The 21866-nt window shown below is 33.3% G+C and overlaps 1 protein-coding gene across 5 annotated transcripts in view; it reads left to right on the forward strand.

The window, feature by feature from the left end:
• The window catches only part of LOC129938670 (putative uncharacterized protein DDB_G0271606), a 435371-nt gene that overhangs the window by 331777 nt on the left and 81728 nt on the right, over nucleotides 1-21866 (forward strand). For 4 of the 5 annotated variants that reach the window (XM_056046346.1, XM_056046350.1, XM_056046349.1 and 1 more), the window contains exon 5: nucleotides 18030-18089. The exons of the other annotated variant lie outside the window; for it this stretch is intronic. In XM_056046346.1, the coding sequence (XP_055902321.1) occupies nucleotides 18030-18089 (60 nt within the window). The remainder of the gene's footprint in view (nucleotides 1-18029; nucleotides 18090-21866) is intronic. 5 annotated transcript variants of the gene reach the window in all.

Below are 21866 nucleotides of genomic sequence, written 5' to 3' on the forward strand. Positions count from 1 at the left end.
AGAGCACACCATTAGAAAAATGCATATCTTCCCTTCCTTACGTTATAAAACACTGATGATTTTTGGACACCTTTAAAATGTAAATGCTTTTCTAATATATAAACGGGAAAGTCAGTTTGTTCGTTTGTTTGCTTGCTTGCTTGTTTGTTTGTTGGTTTGTTTGCTTGTTTGTCCGTCCTTCAAGTCACAACGAAGCCATATTATGATATAATTTTTTGTGTTGAGGTAGTTTCAAGGCTTGAGAGCGTTTTAAACTACTTTTTGCCTTGTTTGTCCGTCCTTCACGTAGTAACGAAGCCATATTTTGACATGATTTTTTGTGTTGAGGTAGTTTCAAGGCTTAAGAGCGTTTTAAACTACTTTTGGCCGCGTTATCTCATTCGCTGTTTATTCGAGCAGACACTTATAATGAGGTATTCAATATATTCTTTTTTTAAAACACTAATTAGTAGCATATGATAAGGCGTTTCATGCTTTTCGGAATGTCATCGTTGCCTATCATTAGGCGACATTCAAGCAAGAAACTTTGCTGAAACCCTATTAGAAATTCTAGTTGAGCAGTTAAAAACCGATACCGAGGGCTATGTGACCGTCACGGATGATTTTTGTAGTTTAAACAAATACATAAATTTGGTGCTGCAACAGTCCGTAGAGACCTAGGGCTTAGTGACTTACATCCATGTCGGAGATGGAGGCAATTTTTATGCGAAATCCCAACACTTTTCTTGACAAGAATTTCTCTTGGAGGATTTGACAATTCCTCGTAGGACACAGTTCACTTGAAAAAAAAAACTTAAGGTGACACAGGCAACGATTGAGCCTAAGACCTCTAGTATTATAGTCTTACGCAAGAAACATCCCGCCACTGGTACTAATAATTTAAATTAAACTGGAAACCTTAAGAAAACATTACTTCACGGTTTCCCAATAAGAGTTTTCATTTTGATAAAAAGTTTCCTAAAAAAATCAATGGATGTTTATTTAATTGTAAAAATAATGGACAACGATATTAGGAAAATGCCCATCAAGGCTTCGATTGCAACAACCTATCCTTCTCATGAAATTGTTCTTTTGCCGCTATTTGTCCTCAATAACTTCACGAATTCCTTCTTCAAGTCATCATTATTCCACCGCAAAGTTCCAACTGCCTAAATTTTGAATGAGTTTTAACTGAAATTCAAAAAATCCTAAAACCTATGTCTTATTCCACTTACCACTTTTACCAGCCGAGAAGATGTTCCATGAAAGTCCAAAAGTTCTTAAGTTTTGCTTAATTTAACTGCAAAATGTCGTAAAGTTCTGTATAATTTATTTCAAAAAATATAATGTGTTGCCTAAGTGTGTATCATTCCTATTTTGGTGATGGAACAGTTTTTACCTAGCAAATTTCAAAAAATGACAGCTTCAAAAGTGATAGCATCAAAAGTAAAAACTTCAAAAATGAAAGCTTCAAAAGTGACAGTTTTAGAAGTGACAGCTTCAAAAATGGCAGCATCTACAGTAAAAGCTTCAAGAATGAAAGCTTCAAAAGTGACAGTTTAAGAAGTTATAACTTTAAAAGTGACAGTTTCAAAAATGATAGCATCAAAATTAACAGATAAGAATCATACAGACGTTATTTAATTCACACTTAACAGTTCAGAATAAAAATAGACCAATATTTCAAAACTACAAATCTTCATTTGCTGAACATTGTAAATATTGATAAATAAAGTACAAATCTTGCACATCAGTTTCGGGACAACCTTTTAAGTTAAATCTGAAGTAAGTTCTCGTTATTGAAACCCTAAAGGAATACTTGGTTCCTATTCTCAACTCTAACCTATGATGTACATAGTTTTGTCTTCAATTACATAATTCTTGCTTTTACAAACGTCTCCATTTAATCTTCTAGACATGAGATTAGCCTTGCTCAAGTTAAAAAACCGTTTGCATCTCTTCTTCCACTTTGAATTGTCGTCAGTATTTTATTTTTTTAAATGTTAACTTGCATCAACATTCTGTCAATATTCTATTTCAAATTCTAAAATCTCCTTTTTTCCTCGAAATGTTTCTGCAAAATACTTATCAAAGTCCTTCTCTCACTTCTATTTGTGTTTTTTAAATAAATGAAATGTCAATTCAAATTCGTCTTGCATTCATTTTGTCAAACGTCTACATACTTCATACATAAGCCTTCGTCTTTATGGCTTTGAATTTGTATTTTTTTTACTCTTTATATCCTTCTGAATCGAGTCTTTTCATATTTTCGTATTTTCCCATTTTCCCATTTTAATATATACAATTCAATTGTGATTGAAGAAGGTCAAATGAAAATTCATGCATGGATACAATGTCCTTGACATGCAATTCCCCTTTCTTTCGTCCTTTGATTCATGTCAAAAAGGCTAACACTCTCTTTTCAGTAGTAGTCTTTACGTAGGTCCATGCCTTAACGTTCCCACACACACATACATATTTAGTTTCAAAAGGATATAGCTTTTATTAAATTATACCTCAACACTACCTCACCCTTCCTGCCTTTGTCACAAACACATTTCACAAGATTCAATATTCGGTAACTTTCTGTATATCTTTATGCTCAAATCTCCATCTGGGTATCCTTTTTCTTATAATGCCTGCACCAGGACAGCAGGAGCAGAAAGGAAAACTAGTGTTTTTCAATTGGCAAAGGAACTTTGTGTTTTTGTGTCCCCTTTTTCAAGAGGATCAACTTGGAATATTCCTTTCAATAAGACCTACAAAATAAACAGAAGCAAAAAAAACTATGAAGACCGATTTAAATCCTATCTATCTTCTCCATGATGCTAAGGACTTCTTCTCCTTTGACTTTGCAATTGAATATAGCAACATGGATGGAAATATCAAAGGAAAATGTTATATAGTAAGTCCTCTTTTGCTTGATGCCTTTTATGAGTGCGAGAACACAAAATGCGATTAAAAACTCAAAAACTCTTCTTTAATTGGCTTTTGTGTCCTGTATGACTGACGGCTGTCTCGACGATGGACGATGAGCACGGAAGACTTTCGACTCCCGCCGATTACTCAAATCAGAATTCGAAGGACGAAATTAAAGTCAAAGAGACATTTTTCAATTTTTATTTGATAGCTTTTTATTACAATCAGACGGATTTTTAATTACATCAATGTGACTGTGTTTTTGTTGTTGTTAAGGTAACAATATCTGTGGCGTCATTACTTAATTAGATTAAATTAAATATTAAATTGAAAATAACAAAACAAAAGGAAGAAAAAAGTAATTTTAAACCACAGACAAGTTGCAATACCACAACCGTAAAGCATCTTAATGCAGCACACAGTGGGACAAATGGATATACAAATAGACAAATAAATTAAATGATTTCCATTAAGTCTATTCACATATAATAGAATCCATTGTAGTTGTGATTCATGGACTTTTTTATAAATAATATTTCTTGTTGTCAGACTATATATAATATATTTGCTTGACAGCTATCATATCTACTTAAAAAAGTGCTGTCAATAAGAAAACAAGCTTCGATCAAACTATGACTTCGTGATTCACCATAGAGTTCGTATGAAAGTAGCAAAATAAGCTCTCTGACATATGTCAAATTCTTTTCACTTTTCAAAATTCACAACTAAAACTACCGAACAGAACTTTTGATAAGTGGAATGTCAACTATACTGGTACGGAGAAAAAGGATACAAAATTTAGCTTTACACAATTTTGCCATGTAAAGTTTTTTTTTTCACGGATACTACCTCTTGCTTGGAATTGACAAAATCCTCCAAGAGTAATTCTTGTCATGAAAAGTGCTTTCTCAAATTCGCCGTTTGAATTCGGCTTAAAAAACTGTAGGTCCCATTCATCCCTGACAACAGTACTCGCACGCAGGAATGGTTGAGGCCCTAGTTCTCAACAGACTGTTGCGCCACCCAATTTGTTTATTTATAGGAAAATTACGTTCCAAATAGTTGCTTTCAAATTTGTCAACCTCTATAAATTGTGACAGCTGTCAAATTTCATGTCAAAGCATAAAGTTTATTTCTATTTATAAATTTTATATATTTTAAAATTCTTAACTCAAAACCAGGCATTTGATAGCTGTCAAGTTTTTTGAAAAAGACAAATGTAAAAGTAGTTGACAGCTTTTTGGCTATATAGAAACAGTTCTGTCAATTTAAAAACAAACTTCTATGAATATGATTCCATGGCTCGCCGTAGACGCTGACAGATGTCAAATTAAAATGAAGCAAACATAACTTTCAAAAAGTGTAAAGTGAAATTTACTGCTACGTCAAAAATAATACCAAACTTAAAACGTTTTGTTTGAAAAATGTATAATAAATAAATTCTGTCAACTGTCAAATTTCATGTTAAAGCATTAAGTTTGTTTCAACTACTTATTTTACATTTCTGAACTCAAAACCAGGCATTTGATAGCTGTCAAGTTTTTTGAAAGAGACAAATGTAAACTTTAGTGGACAGCTATTTGGCTACAAGAAAAAGTGCTGTCAATTTTAAAACAATCTTCTATAGAAATATGATTCCATGATTCGCCATAGAATTCGAATGAAAGTACCAACCGCTATGAATAAAAATGATACCAAATTAAAAACCTTTTGTTTAAAAAGTGTTTCAACAATTTAGAAAATAAAGTATCAAGTTTAGTCTTAACAAAAATATTAATATTAACTGTCAGATTTTTTGAAAAACGAAAATTCTAAAATTGGTTGACAGCAAGCAGAATTACTTTCATTAGAATTAGAATATTTTTGTAACAAATTAAGCGCACAGAATAGGGAATTCGTATATCATTAGCTTGAAACCATAAATTTGACAGCTGTCAATTTTTTTCTTTTTTTAAGGACAAACATTAGTTTACAGCAAGCTGATTTATTTTCATTATAACTAGCAATGCTGTAAATATCATAAATTCAGAGCAAATAATGGCAGTGAATTGACAGCTGTCAAGCTTTTAAGAGGAAAAAATATTATTTTTTATAAAAACAATCAAATTTGCATAGCTTACAGAATCGTTTCTTTTTTATTTGTTCTTTACTTAAAATCATTATTCTGACAAGTGTCAAATTAAGTAAAATAAAAAAGGTGTACAAATTAAAGACAGATTTATTTTATTTACAATTTCTGAATCTATCTTTTTGGGAGGTGTCAAAATTATCAATCAGTGCTGTCAATTCTAAAATCAAGCAACCATTACATTTTATTTACCACAGCGAGTTGGTGTGCTAAATAGTTTCCAGTTGATTCCAATTGGTGATAATCTTAATTTAAATGTCACAAAATGTTAAGTGACATGTGTCAAATTGTTTGTTGCTCTTCAATTATACCAATGGTGTTAATTTTCAACTTAAATCATGAAATAAAGAATATTCGAGTTCATTAATTCTGAACATGCAAATTGCTAAACATAATTTACCTGACACCCGTCAAATTAAAATTCAAAATAAAAACACATTATAATGTGTTTCAAATGTGATACTGTCATTAAAGTCAATTTTGACAGTTGACAAATGTTAAAAAGAAACTACAAGAAAGTTCCATCATCTGTCAAATTGACTGTCACTAAAAAAAAGTAGCGCCATTTTGAATTTTTTTTAATTTTTTAATTATTTCATTAGTTGTATGAAAGTTTCAATAATCTGACAGCTGTTAAATGAAATGCCTTTTTTGACTTTCAGGTGAATTTTCTTTTGAATCTCTTTTAAATTTATTGCCAACAACCCCAGTGTAAAATTAACAAATTAAATGCGAAAAGATACACAGAAATAACTTTTTAAAAAAAGGCTTCATCGTTTTAGTTTTTTTTTGTAAGGCTGTTTCGTCAGAAACATGTCTGTCTGTCTATCTGACTGACTGTTAGACTGACTTTATGTCATTATTTTGTGTAATTTTCCAGATTTTTCATGACGAATTTCCTCACTTCATTTTCAGACGATAGGAGTTTTGTAATTTAATCTTTTTTGTTTTTCTTTTATTTTTCCTATCTGCATAAACAGAAGTTATATACAAATATGTATCTACAGCTTAGCCCAGCCATCACTCTATATGTATCTGTCTTTCGGACTTTCGTCACTTGGTTTTTGTTTTTAGCATGGATATGGAAAATGTGTAATGTGAGAACTGCCTTAACCAAGTTGGATGACGGTTGGGGTGGAGGCGGGGTTTCAGTCAGGTGGTATATAGTGGCATAGGCTTTGCAGCAATAGCACTCGGGCTCGGATGATGTTGTGCCTCTTAAATATAACGCGGACAGCAAACTGAACTGAACCCCCATTTTCAACCTGTCAACTGTTTGTTGTTTGTTTATTGTAATTCGAATAATTCGGCTTTGAAAAGGTGCAAAGTGCTAAAAACGCTTGGGTTTCTTTTTGTTCTTTTCAATAAACGTTCACTTTTGACACCCAATCTATCGTCATCGTACGAGTATATCGCCGTCGCATCAGTCGGTAGTGTAGTTCTCTCGAAGGTATTAGGTAGATTTTAACATTTTACCAGGAATAATTGCATTAGGCAAGATTTATATGGTGGCAAAGTGCACCACTGTTTGACTTTTGGTGGTTCGACTTGTAGATGGCGTTCGTAGATGATTTGTATTGTTCTGCTGATGGCATTTGGATTTGAAGAAGATCGAAAAAGGGGAGGATTTGTATTCTTTTGATATCAAATCTTTTTGAATTATTAATGAAAAAAACATCAAAAGAATAATAATTTCTCTGAATCGTATTTCACTTTTAATCAAGAATCAATTAGACATTAACTTTTTTTTTTCAACGCTTGTCAAATACAAATACGACGTTAAGACATCTTGGCTTGATAAATTAGGGATGTATGTTTTTCTTTCCTGCTGCGCCTGAGAGCAAAAATTGTCCTGAGGTATTAGGCTTCCACTTATAAAGATACTTTTTTAATTATTATGTCAATGTCATTCCAGACAAATTCACAAGACAGAACCAAATTGTTTTTGTCATCAGGATTGGTTACTTCCGTTTAAGAAAAATCTTGTCGACAGTCTAGTTACGGAATTCGTTTTAAATATTCTTAATTTTTAAAGCTAGAAGTTTGCTGACGATAACATTTTGAAGAACGATAAAAGGCTCCGATAATTTTTCGAAAAAAGTCACAGAATTGATGTACGATAAAGTTCGTCGAGAAGTGAGGAAAGTGACATTTTCCTATTGTATTAGTTGCATCTTCCAAGATTCTAGTTAGGTTGTCTTCCCACCTTCAAAAGTTATTGAGAGTATTCTTTTATGAACGATATTATGGTCTTGAAACTATCAGGAAGCTTGGTTGAGTATTTCTTCAATTGGTTCAGTATTTCTTTGATTTCCTCCGTTGGAATTCTGCTATATCCGTTCCGATTGATTTTCTTTAACTTCTTACTCCGGGATCTATATTCATTTGTTGTTCTTGTAATGTAAGAGAGTTAAGTTTACACAAAAATCTTTATGCTTAGGCTGGGACGTCATAAATTAGGATCATCAGCAATTCTTGCACTTACAGGAGAAATATTTTCGACTGAGCGTTATTACGATGGACCTTATGACAATGGTGTTTTCAAGGTTAAGTAAAACACACGTAAGCTCGATATATAAAGCTAAATTCCTTGTAGTACAATATGGTGTTAATTTGTCAATGAGTGACATGACTTCTTCTGTACTTGACAGCTTAAACAATTCTATGGGACGTACATATATTTTTTATCACTCGTTACAGTCCTAGAGTACTTAAAGATTTCGACATTCATGAATTCCTTCTATTGGTCTGAAGATGTGCTCTTCAACACTGGAAAACCCACTGCGTAAGCTATCCCATCTGACCTATTTAATAGGTCTTTTCCGTATACATGGAAAACATAATTTGCCCAGCGTTCCCCTAAAGAAGTCGAATCATCCTCACCCTCTTACTAACGCACCTTCTTTTCAAGGTCATAAAAACGCTGATCAATTTTTTGGTTAAAAAAATATTTCGGAAAACGAAAGATTCTTGATGACCCGTAGGTCCACTGGTGATCTCATGCTTTATCTAAACAAACAGTTAAACAAATCTTCAGATCAAATTGGAGCAAGCAAGATTGAGTTTGGAACTAAGCTCTCTTATCGAAAATGCGTGCATTTGGTATTGATGAATCTCTTTTTCGCTGAGTTAGAAATTAACTTTCGGACCAAGTAGTATTGGACGCTCCGACACTCTTCCTTATTTTTATGAAATGTTTTTTTTGTCTAAAACTTCTGATCCATCAAATTGTTTCGTTGACGACAATAATCTCAGCTTTTCATACTTGTTTTTAGATTCTTATCATTGTTCTTGGTATGTGGAAAGGTTCTAGTCTTGATATTTTTCTTGGCATTGTACAATAGAATAAATAAATTAGGTGGTGCAAGAGTCCTTAAAGAACTAGGGCCTAGTGACTTACAACCCTCAACCATTCCTGTGTGCGAGTAATGTTGTCAGGGATGGAGGGGACCTACAGTTTTTAATCCGATTCCGAACGGCAAATTTGAGAAACCAATTTTAATGGCAATGGTTACTCTTGGAGGATTTGTCAATTCCTCGCAAGAGGCAGTACCAGTCAAAAAAAACTTTGGATGACACAGAAATTGATCGAACCCAAGACCTCTGGCACTATCCAATTCCATGGGCACTAATACGGGTATTGTCCAATGGGGAATCAAAAACCGTTATAACCGAATACTGTTGCAAAAATCTTAATCTACCCCAAATGCCTCTATCTATGGGTAATACTTTCATCGTTAAGACTGAACTGCTTTCAGTTTTAGGTATGTGCGTCACAAACCATCTTTTCTAGAATGATCACATATTTGACATTGCCAAAAATGCCGCTAAGTGTTAATTTTTTCTCCGGCGAAGCAAAAAGTTTAAAACCCTTTTAATCTGACTACAATTTACAAAGCTCGAGTATGACTCTCATATTTAGGCTGGTGCCCCAATAACGTACTTTTGAGTCTTTTCAATAGAATTAAAAAAAGAGCTTTGAAAATGATAGGCGATCGTTTTTTTACTGAGACATTTGTTACTATTGAACACCTCCGTAAGTTTTCATGAATATTATTGTTTTATCAAAACAATGCCGAAGTAAAAAAATCAGTTGTATTCCTCCCCTTAAACAATTTATTATTTAACCGTTCTTCTAGAAATGCTCATCCCTTTACAATTCCGGCCAATTCAGGACGTACGTAAGTATAGGGATTCTTTCTTAAGACTCAATATTTACTACTCATAGTTATAGAAGAACCACTTTAGTTGCACGATGGAGGCCTTTATTTTGTAAGCTTGTAAAACCGTTCTAGCATCGGTTGTAAAGAGTTAAAACTTGTTTTTCTTTTAAACCTTTAAAAGCTATGAACGAAGAGCAATTCAACCTAAACTAAATAAAACCCTGTCTCCAAGGCTGAGAAGGTGGAAAAACCCCCATTTTAAATTGGAGTAGTTAAATCTGACGCTGCCTCCTGAATAAAAGGAAAATTTTAGTTCAAACGTCTTTTCTAACGTATTCCTCATCTTATTTACTGTTACCCAAAACATTTAACTGGGATTGAAACCAAAATATGCACTTCAGGTATTAGATAACCGATATTCACTAGGATTTGACAGCCAGAAGTGTCCTCTGATAACTTGCAGTTCAACACTTTTCTGCGTTTGAGCTCCTCACAAAAAAGGCATTCTTTCGCCTAATTTTGTAATCCACCCTACTTTCGCCCAGCAAACTATTTATCTCAAAATTCTTGACCACATTAAGGACATATTTTAACACATTCTGACTTCAGTTTTATAAATCAATACCTTTTGATAATCAAACGTCCAGCTTAGTGGAATTCCCCCTCAAAATCACCCACCTTCTATAATAAAGAACTTCTCAAAACAAAAAACCAATTCCTTCACATGTCACATGCTTTGTGATATCTCTTCACATGAATTCCTCCTTGATTTATATTTCATCCACGAATTGTATTAATTCGTTTCTTCCTCCGACATAATTCGATTCCATAAAATTACTAAACAAAAAGAACACACTTTAGGTACATATTTATTATACATTATAAGAACTAAGCAGGTAACAGCAATAAATTCAAACACCCACCTTAAATAAAAAGATTGGAATATCCTTCGTCCTTTAAGTTTATTTTTTGGTGCCCAAAGAAAACAAAAAATTAATAATAAAAAAAAGATAAATCTGTAATCCGTCCTTCTCATCCTCCCCTCATTTCAAAACATCATCCCAAAGGTATCGAGTTACATAAAATAACAACAACAAAAAATAAAACATAATACTTAATTCGTAATACCCACAAAATATCCACACAAATAAATCCATGTGGATCGTCCTGGTGGTTGGTTATTCGTCCTGCCGGTATTTTCTATAGCTTCAAATATACACGAGCATAAAAGTCTAATCGAAAGAAATGACGTTCGATAAATACCATCATCAGCTTTTGCCTTTAACGTTGTGGCTGAGGTGGTGGTAGTGGTGATGCTGATATAAAAGGACACAAAATAAAGGACCTTAAATATATTTATGTTTCTACCTACAACAATAACAACTAACCAACAATGAGGCATATACCGAAAGTCCACTGTTTCCCAATTTAACGTCCACTCATCGCACAAGGGATTACCGTCAATAATTGTCCTTTCTTTTCCCGTTCCTCTCCTGGATTTCTTCCTTCATTCATACGCAGACCGCAATAATCCTCCACATATGGATGGATGGATAGATAGATAGATAGATGGATGGAAGAGAATGAGAGACAGAGAGAGAGTGAGAGAATAAAGTCCTTTGGGTCTCATTTTTCCACACATCGGGAAAATTCGGTATTGACCATTCCAAAATCCATTTTTGTCCCCCTATTTTCATCCTCATTCTGTTTCCTCCAAAGCAAAAGTTGTTGACCGAAATTCTGCTCTCGAATGGTTTCTGGCTATCAACAGAATGGAATTGGCCTGTCATTTAGTATTTGTGTTCGATTTTCCGAATTTTTGCACGAATCAACCCAAAAACGCTGATAGACTACATGAACTGTTTTATCCTTGTCCGCCGCTCGTCCTTGTTGAATCTCCCTTTACAGGGTCGTTCTGGGCCGTGCCGTGCGTCGTCATCATCGTGGTTTTTCTCCTGATGGTACACTCGTGCGTATGTGGAATATTTTTTTTCGGTTTATTTTTCTGCTAATAAATCAGAGTCATTTGGTTTTGATGTACATATAAAAAAGAAGAGGGGCGATTCTACAGGATTCTATGTCATCCTCTGTTATAGAATCTATTGGATTGTATCCTGAGTACAGTGAGTACCCTGAGTGTTTTAGAAGAAAGGAAATGTATTGAAGCACAAAAAATGCGAGGAAATCATTTAAGTGGCTTATGTTTGGCTTGGATCGAAATGGGGGTTGGATGTCCTGAGAAAGCCGATAACTATACTCCTCACAAAATAGAAACTTTTTCATAGGTATTTGAGGAGGGGTTGGGTTGGTGGTGTTGGGTGATAGAATGAACACTTACCCTACCTATAAATGTCTGATGGTGGTGAATATTTTAATCCGTTTAGGAATACAGATTTGATGAAATGCCACAAAATTCCCATCACATCGCATCGACTTTATAGAAATTACATAACATGAAGTTAGTTATGGTTTAGTATACCTTTGAGAGTATCTGATGGAAAGCTTAAAAGTTCTGATGAGAAGAGGAGAATATGGCCAATATGGGAAAATTGGGAGGGATTAAGAAAATATCAATATTTTCAGTAACGAAATGATTTCAAATCGATGGAAGGAAACTCACAATTGTTCGGGGTTGAATTTCTGGAGAACTCATTGAACAAGCAGAAATGCTGTGTATCAAAAAAGATAAGCTTTCTTTTTTTTGGGTTTTTTTAACGTTAGGATTTAATTTTCATTCATAAACAGAATTCGAGAGATTTTGTATGAAAATGGTTCAAGAAAAAAGAGGAACATAAACAAAAGAAGAATATTCTTTTGTCGTTATTGTGGACTTTCAATTTAAAGACTTTATAGAAAGATAACACATTTAAAGGTTCTAAGAACGCTACGGACAAAAATGTATCTACAAAAATTGTAAATTCTCAAACAAGTTGAAAATTGTTAGGTTTCAAGTCGTTTCTTAATTAGTATGTTTGAAAGCCTACATAAGCTTTCTCTTAAGTTAATGTTGTTTCAGTGTAATCTTCAGGTATCTGTTTTTTTTTGGGCAAAAATCCCACTTATAGGATATTAAGGCTCCAAAAAAAAATTGAATGCTTATTATCGGATTCAAGTTTAAAAATCATCGATAGTACTAGATTTCGTAAAAAAAAGACCTTGGGGACCACTTAGAACTCAGTACCCAATCTTGATATAGACTTAAACTTGCAAAGAATGACTTACTTACTTACTTAGGTCCTCAGACCTATTAAGTCCGTTGGGAATCCCGTAAGCCGCATAGCGTTTCTACTACGAATACCCGCAATCGTTTACGGTTTTCAGAGATGTGTTTTGAGCTCCCTCCAACTCTTGCCTAGTGAAGCTGATTCCCAATCGACTAACTGTCCTACGCCATGTACTTATTGGTCGTTCAGCTCTTCTTCCTTTTTGTGTGAGTGGATTCCATTGCATTGTTTGCCCTGCAATACAATAGTCAATGTATGGAGATGGTGGACAAAAATCTGTTTTCCGAAGTTTTTTGAGTGTAAAATAAGTCTTGAAAATTCAAAAGAAAGATGACTGTAAAGCGCCAACCAGAAAAATTAAGTTGATCATATAAATTATTTAAATTAAACAGTTTAAATTAAATAACTTCATATAATAAATTAATAATGAACACATAATAAAATAGTGAAATTTGTTAAGAAGGAAAAACCATCCGAGTCTTCACTATCGGTGTTGTTTTGAATTTGCGATTGTGAATTCGAATTTTGCGGAATCATCTTCTTTCTTAGGTTTTGAATTTGTGTTTCTATATTGTGATAAAGTAGAATCAGATCTAAGCAGCAATAAAGTCATTAAGGGTTCGTTTGCAAACTTTCGGGATGATTTTCCAGTGTGAGCTAGGCGGTGCTTTCGAAATTCTTTATGGCTTGCTTCTAGTGCATCTTCCGAAAGTTGACCAATGGGTATATCAAAAAATTAAATTATATCAGGGCCATGAATTAAAAGCTTATGAATACTGATTGAAGATGGTTGAAGATAGAGATCTCTGCAGCCCAGAAGCCAAGACTCTTAAAATAATGGAGATTTTTTTTATTAGCCGTTCGTCAAGTCCAGGGATTTGTGCAGTAGTTTCTGAATCTTCAAAAAACGTCTTGCAGTATTTCTATCATTTGTTGATCCAAATCCTGGCTTAGGCTTATCACCGATAAGACCCATTCTAGATTTGAATGATTCTTGAATATCTTTTTTTCTTTGGGCAAATAAAATTGTATTTACTGAGTCACGAACTTGCCAGGTTTTGAAAGGAAGCCTGCAAGAAATGTGCAACAAATATTCAAAAGATCTTATCCAAGAGTGTATATATTTTAAATATGAGGATAATTCCAATTTTTTAGAACTTACAGCTTTTAAAACTTAAATAAAACTGACATATAAGTTCAATGATTTTAGACTCCTCATCTCTAACAAGCTTTTTACATTCTTTCATAACCATAAATTGTATTGGTCTGCAATAGAAAGTCGAAGAAAACGGGAATTTTTCAATAGCTCAATACCAGTATTGTCCTCGACCAATTTTAAAGGGCAGAACGCCGCTGTTAGAAAAAGAAATTCGTCTGTCCTTTGTGAATCAGTAAGGACTTGTTTGTACTGACTATAACCAAAACTTCCGTCGAAGCCCCACTTGCAGATTAACGTTGTAGTTGTTTCTTGTTGTATTTGGAAAATGTCTGATTTACTTTAAAAACTCTTGAAGGTCAACAGATGCAGTTACTGGGAAGCATCTGTTTTTTAACTTTTTCAGTTTGTAAGCTGGGAAACCAATCTTTGTGAAACGCATTACCAACTGACCGTAACACTTATGTTTATTTTCAGAAAGATCTAGGCCAAAATACAATGCTAAGGCTTCTTGCGAATTAAACACATTTTTTTTAGCAGAATCAGAACCAGAAAATCTTCCGGACAGTTCCGCTGCGAACCGCAGCTCTTCAGTGGATGTTGAGACCAAAATATTCTCTATTATACGATTTTTTGTTTTGTGAGATGCCAATTCTAATGGTTTTTTCGGTCTTCCGCGACTGTTTCCAGGTTGATCGGTAGAAAGCCTACTAACGACAGTATTAAAAAATACCCGAAGAAAGAGTGAAGTCACTTTTTAACCACACTTTATATTATTTTATGTTTAATTTATTTAATATAAAGCTTGTAACAGCTTCAATTCTAGACCTTTAAGGAAGATAAATCCATTTTTCAAAAATTTCTTCATTTTTTAAGGTTTGACTTTGTCCTACCAAAATTTAAATATTTTGTAGGTTAGCAAAAATTAGCAGTGAAAGTTTTTTATTTTATAAAGAACAATAGTGGAGCATTACAATGACATAAAATATTGCGATATGTTTTGATATGTTTTTTTTTAACTCAAACTGAATGAATTTTTCATGCCTCAAAACAGGGCTCTTTTTGATTAATTAATTTTAGCACTAATTTCGGTAAAAAATTAGTTATTAAAAAAAAGTGATAACAGCTGTAATTTTCTTGGACAAGATCGATTATTACACAACAAAATCGTATTACAAACTCCAACTGAAGGTTCAGCTCTTGTTATGGTTGAAGCACAGATTCTACATTTGTGCGAAACAGTCGTAGCTTTGTTCTTAAGCTGATAGAGTTATTCCTCCAAGTTTTCGACAGCATATTGAACGCCGTTTTTGCCTTGCCGGTGCGGCAGATGACGTCTTGCTTGGTTCCGCCTTTAATGGAGACCACTCTTCCAAGGTATTGAAAGCTATCCACTTTTTCCACCCGTTGGGAGGAAATGTGTATTTGAAAGGATGGTGGGGTTCCAAAACTGATCATTTTTGTTTTGCCGGAATTAATTTTCAGCCCCACGACTTCTGCTTCTCTCTCAACACTTGTTGTCAATTGATGGAGATCCATGATCCTAAAACATCACCAGGATGTCAAAGTCCATTGGATCCCTTTGCTACCTGATGAAGCTGCGCGTAGTACATCGCTTATCACCGACAAAACTAGTATTGGCGACAGAATACAGCCCTGCCTGAACCCGCTACTGATTTCAAGATCATCTGACAACATACCATCGTGCAGAACGTGACACTTTGATCCATCATATGTACATTTTATAATAGCTATTAGTTTTTTCTGGAATGCCTTTAATCGGCCAAGCTAACCAGATGTACTCCTTGTTGACGCTATCAAAAGCCTTCACGAAGTCGATAAACAGAAGTGTGCACTTACAAAGAATGAAATGACTGTCTTTTTGTTCACAATTGAGTGAACAGGTTAAAAAATGCAACTTTGAAGTTATTTCAAAATTAATAGATATTGGTAAAGTTTTTAATGATTTTTAAAAATTTAATGTAAATAGAAGGTTTATATTTTAATACTATCCTAGAAGTTCTTACCTTGTTTCTAGTCTCAAGATGAAGGAAAAATTAAAAAAAAAGAAAGAATATCGCTTGTTTTTGAACTCTTCGAATGTCATAAATGTGGGATATTCACATTTTTAGATTTAAAACCTTTTTTCTATTTGTTTTAGATTATGTTTTGTTTGTTTTAGAATTATGTTTTAAAAACATTTTCAATATTGGAAAATGCATTAATTCTTCATTTCATTCAATTTCTTGAATATCTCATTAACGACATTGGTAGAAAAACTTTTGTTTTTAACAAAACTTTTTTGTTAGAATAGCTCACCAATGACTTAAAAAATCATGTAAATTAAGGTTTAAAAAATCGGCAGCTGATGATTATTTCAATATTGGTCTTATTCTGCGAATATCCCACTTTTGGGGTTTTTGGTTTCCAGACTGTTTTTTAGTGATTATTATCTTAAGTTTTTTTTAATACAATTTTGAAAACAAGAAATAGATTGATTTGAGATCTCGAATTCAAATTCATGGCATAACTTCCTTGAAAGTGTACAAGTTGAATTCGACAACAAACAAGAAAACGGTTTTGGTCGCAAGACCAATTTCTTCCATTTGCTTCAATAACTTCACAAATTTCATCACTAAATCGATTATGGAGCAGTGTAATACACCTTATATTTCAACTATCTAAAATAAAAGGTCTAAAATTGTTAAATTACAAAATTGTAGAAACTAACTAAAAGAATAAGAACGAAGAGGCTTTTCAACAATCATTCTTGTGGTTTTCAACAGCAAATTCGAAAATTCCGCTTCGTTTATTTTTGATAAAAATCTGAATCATATTGATGCACTCTAAAGACCTAATCAAGCGAAAATACGCCATTGTTGGTTGTCGACAATTTCAGAAACCTTAAGACTTTTTTGAAATGCCTTTTTTCTAAAGATCGATGAACCTGGCTATTCATTAGCTTAACGGGCAATAATAAAGTTAGTTGTTCTTTAATGATGCACACGTTTTTAGTTCTTCTTATTACTAACTCGTCCCAAAAGCTCAATTTTTGTCACCAGTTTCTTTTTTGAAGCAGTTTTTTGAAATACGTCTGCAAAATGTTGCACAATTTTTTAACAATTCCAATAAGTCGTGTATCGTTTATTATGACTTATCAAATGTCAAAAGATGACAGCTTCAAAAAAAAATTACGGTCTATTCAAAGTGACACTTGGAATTGAAGCATTTGAAATAATCGCTGATTGTTGCCAGGACAAATCCAAAAGAGTTGAAAGAGACACTCAAATGTCATAAATGCATAAGAAGTGTCAAAAACCGAACAAAAACCGCCTGAAGAGGTTATTTCTGATGAAGCAAAAGTGCTTCAGTTTTTCAAACTGTCACAACACAATTTGCACAAATTTAAAGTTAATAATTTGATTGCTTCTTTGACTTGAATATAATTTTGTTTCAAATAATGGCGTAGTTTTAATTTGTCAAATGTCAAAAGGTGACGGCATTAAAAATGACGAGCTATTCAAAAAAAAACCTCGTATTGAAAAAAAAACTTTACTAACGTTGGGTTTTTGACCGTTTTATGCTCGAAGAATTGAAAAAGACACAACTGTACAAAATCTCCAAAGAGAAATGTTATAAACCCACGAGAAGTGTCAAAAAAACAATATTAAAGTATTTCACTCTCTTCTTTCTTCAAAAGAGAAATGGCATAAACCCACGAAAAGTGTCAAAAAAACAATGTCAAATTATTTCACTCTCTTCTTTTGCAGTTCTTTTTCACTAAAATGTCAGTTTCACAAAAATTACATCTGTCAATCGATCTTTTTTCTTTTTGCAAAAGTCATAAGTTTATGTTTTCGCCATTTTTCATCTGTCAACTTCAATCGTCCTCTGACATAAGAATTGAGAAGGGGGTTAACTGCCACCCATTGATGTAAACCCCCTCCCCCTCTTAAAATTTGAATACATCACAAGTTCGCTTCTTAAATCTCTTCCCTGGAAGTACATTCTTTATACGCCTATGATCTTCGATTGTAAATTGTATCACGCTTAAGGTGGAAACAAAATAAAATGTCAATTTTCTCTTTATCATTTATCAACTTCTTGAAATACAAATCAAACGTCAAACAAACAGTTTGAGTTTGGGTCCACATGCGTCAGACTTCAACTTAGCATCTTGTTTAATTAATTCCTTTTTGTTTATTCTATAAAAATTAATATATCATTATAATTCCCTGTCAATTATTGATGTGTCAACTCTTTAAAGATAAGAAAAGATAAATATATGTATTTACCTTACATTTCCAATGAAAATTGTCATCAATCATAATTATTTGTTTATATAATTATGGAGTACGTATTCCCCTCTAGAAAATTAACATATTTAACTTTATGATTGACAATTTTTAAATTTATAATTACATTTCATTACATTTTTATTTTTTCTTATCTAATTTCAGGTAATTTGAAGGCCACCATCGCGTCCGCTGCAGCCTTTTCATTTATTAAGCATTCCAAAGGTAACCCACTAAACTAATATAAAATAATTATTGATTAATTTTCTTGGCACCAAGCCGAAGCAGTGCTGGCAACTGCTAAATACACTCCGCTGTCAACCTTCATGCATTTATCTAAATATCAAAAACAAAGTCAATATATCTACATAAATCATGATGAAGGAATATTTATATAAAATAAATGTATGTTGTTGTCCAATTCCAATGCCCAAACCGAATCATAACTTGTTGTTCGACATAGACTCGACATATTATGCAACACGACCAATTTGTATCTTTCAATTGGATTTCTTTTTCTAATTTATGTCATATTCAACCGCATGCCAAGCATATAAAGCACCAAAGCTGCTGTCCACACCCAGTTGAATGTTCGTTGTTTTTTTAGTTTTATTTGTTTCGTTAAGTTTCGGTTCAGTTCATTGTGCTCGCTCGCATCGCGCTGCTGTTATGTAAACGTAAACGTAACGTAGTCAATCTAAAAAATTCAACCTGATAATGAAACATAAATTTATATTCGTTCAAATTATATCCAAATGACTTTGCAACCTGCAATCATTTGGATTTTGTTTTTGTGGACACACAACCAGGGCAATGCAAATAAGAAAAAGCAAACCAGCCGTCTAAATTTTGTTTACCTATCTTAAATAGAATCTGCAACCGAGTTTAGCAACGCCATCCACACAGAGCTCGCGGCAAACTCACTTACTCACTGAACATTATACTCACTGCACTGATGGTGCAGGTGATGAATATACGTCAAAAAAGATATATAGTGATACAGTGTGTACGAGTGCCGAATGTACAAAGGTAACCGAAAACCATAAACCATGCAATTCCAAATGACACCGTTATACGAGTGCTTGTATTCACTATTCAATCTAGGACACACCGCACAAATTCTGGCTGAACCATAAATTCACTTGGCGCTCATTCAAAAAATTAGTCGGCGCGGCGGTGGCAATGGCGGGCAGTGGCAAAAGGCGGCCCAGCCTTTGCATTTATGGTGAACGGTGAGGACAGCTTTGTCACATCACAAACTCACGGAGCACATTTTCGATGTTTGTTTTTTTTTTAACTTTATATTTACTGTGCCTGCTGTCTATGGTTGTGCGGTGCTGTGCTGTGTTGTGCGTCAATAAATTCAAATTAAATTGCTCTAAGTTTGAATTTGAAAATTGAAAATCCGCCAAAGAGACCAAAAAATAATCTCCCTCCTGCTCCATAATTTTATATTCCAACAACAACGAAATGATGGTTGTTAGTCTGGTTGATTCGCTGGTCGTCAATATGGACATAAAAATAGGTCCCCAAAGTCCATTTATGGCTAAACTCACCGCCCGCGCCAGCCCTCCCGCCGCCTGCCAATGGAAAATTAACAAATTTAGTATATTTTCATGTGAAAATGAAAATTCGTTTAGTTTTTGTTCGGTGCGGTGTGATGGTGTACTTTTCATTCCTTCTGCTGCACCACCATGCATGCACAATTTATTACTCACTGTTGTTTTGGTGCGGAAAATGGTTTTTTGAACTTTTGTATTGAATCCCGCTCACTCTCTCTGTGTCTTTATAAACTATTTTATATAAAACCTGATCTCATTTAAGGCTTTTGTGTCTCATTTATGTGAACCTGCAACAAAGCACAACTACGACATGACAGTTGGAATGATGGAATAGGGGGTTAAAGGGAGATAAAGCACATGTTAAACAACGATGACGGCAACTACCCACAGCGACGTACGTCGTTCAAAGTATGACGACGACGTATAGAACGGATAGACAGTTGGTGCAGTAAATTACTCACTTATTCACTATTCACTAGCTGCAGAAACTTGTACTGTTAGGATGGATGACAATAGTGACAGAGACTTTCTAATCAATTTGCCAACTGGTAACGCGCATTTGACCATTTGTATATCCTTACATTGATTCATGTCATTGCGTTAGACAAGTGACAGGTATCCATGAACAGTGTGGTTGACAAGAAAATATAGTGGTATAATTGAGTAAATTAGACACAAATTAACTTTAACTGTCAAAAGTTTTCGTTAAGTTTTTGTTGTGTCAGATTATTCAATTATTTTCATCAGCATCTGTTTATAAGTTAAGGAGTAGTTAACTTCTAGTTTTAAACTAAAAACAGATTGACATTAAAATATAGTAGAATAATTACGTAAATAAGACATAAATTGACTTTAACTGTCAAAAGTTTTCGTTGAGTTTTTGTTGTGTCTGATTATTCAATTATTTTCATCAGCATCTGTTTATAAGTTAAGGAATTGTTAACTTATAATTTTAAACTAAAAACAGATTGACATTAAAATATAGTAGAATAATTACGTAAATAAGACAAAAATTAATATTGACTGTCAAAAGTTTTCGTTGAGTTTTTGTTCTGTCAGATTATTCAATTATTTTCATCAGCATCTATTTATAAGTTAAAGAATTGTTAATTTTTAGTTTTTAACTAAAAACAGATTGACTTAAAATATTGTAGAATAATTACGTAAATAAGACACAAATTAATATTGACTGTCAAAAATTTTCGTTGACTTTGATGGTTTTCACGTGTAAAGCACTTAAATGCAATATTTATTGTTAATAGTAAAATTGAAAGAACTTGTCACTTTCCCAAACAAAATTAAAGAATAGTATTAAAACACAGTGACATCTGTCAACGTTGAATTATCAAGTTATTCATAAAACACTGAATTCACAGTAGCTGTCAAAACTATGGTATGTCTTAATTTATCATTTAGTGACATTTCTACCGAATTCATTTATATAAGGTTTGAAAAATTTGAATTTATAAAATAAAGATCAAAATGAAATGTTAAATGATTGAATCACTAAAAAAAAACTCATTTAAAACGTCAAGAATGCTCGTCCAGTTCGATTTTATAATCGAATTTGAAATTTTGGCAGCAATTTCAGTTTGCATTGGGTTCAGGAAGTTAAAATATTTTCAGTTAAATTTATCAAGTATTTTTGTGACAGAAAAGCTCAAAGTTTGGAAAAACTGGAGTTTTCAAGCAGAACTAACCCCAACAAATATTTTGTAAGGCTAAGTTTACACTTAAGTAAATTTATCAAGTATTTTTGTGACAGAAAAGCTTAAAGTCTGGAAAAACCGGAGTTTCCAAGCAGAACTAACTTCTAGAAATATTTTGTAAGGCTACGTTTACACTCAAAGGAGTTTACTAGCTCTAGTGAAATTGACATAAATAAAAAACATGTCCTCTGTTAGTGGATTATCATTTAGTCATTTCTGACAAGTGTGAGTTTAAAAAACCTATCTTTTGATATTAAAAAAATGTGGATTGTTTCTTAAGTTCCTCACTTGCTTAGAAGATATTTGAAAACCTATATTTTCACTTTATCCACTAATATTTGGTTTAGTAAAGTTTGGTTGAAAACATTTTTTTTCTATTACTTAAGAGTCATCCAATAACAGGCTACAATTTTAAATAACCCGCTTATTTGACAGCTGTCGTTTTTTTGGAATTTGACAAGTAAAAACTACTCTAAAACTCACTACAAAAATGGTGACAATCTAACAGTCACAGTTCGCAAAACTAAAGAACTTTTAAATCGTTGTGAAATACCTTTTTGAACGACAATAGGGTGACAAATTTTAGCTTTTAGAACAAGTTTGTGATGTGAAGAATAGAAAATTTAAGTTTTCCACGAACGACATTACGGTGTATTTTTCTTAAACGTTAAGGTATAGTCTTTGGAAGCTCAGCGAACACAAGAACTTAGAACCAGTGGCAACGTGGTATT

The sequence above is a fragment of the Eupeodes corollae genome, chromosome 1 (genome assembly GCF_945859685.1).
Source record: "Eupeodes corollae chromosome 1, idEupCoro1.1, whole genome shotgun sequence".
NCBI classification, from domain to species: Eukaryota; Metazoa; Arthropoda; class Insecta; order Diptera; family Syrphidae; genus Eupeodes; species Eupeodes corollae.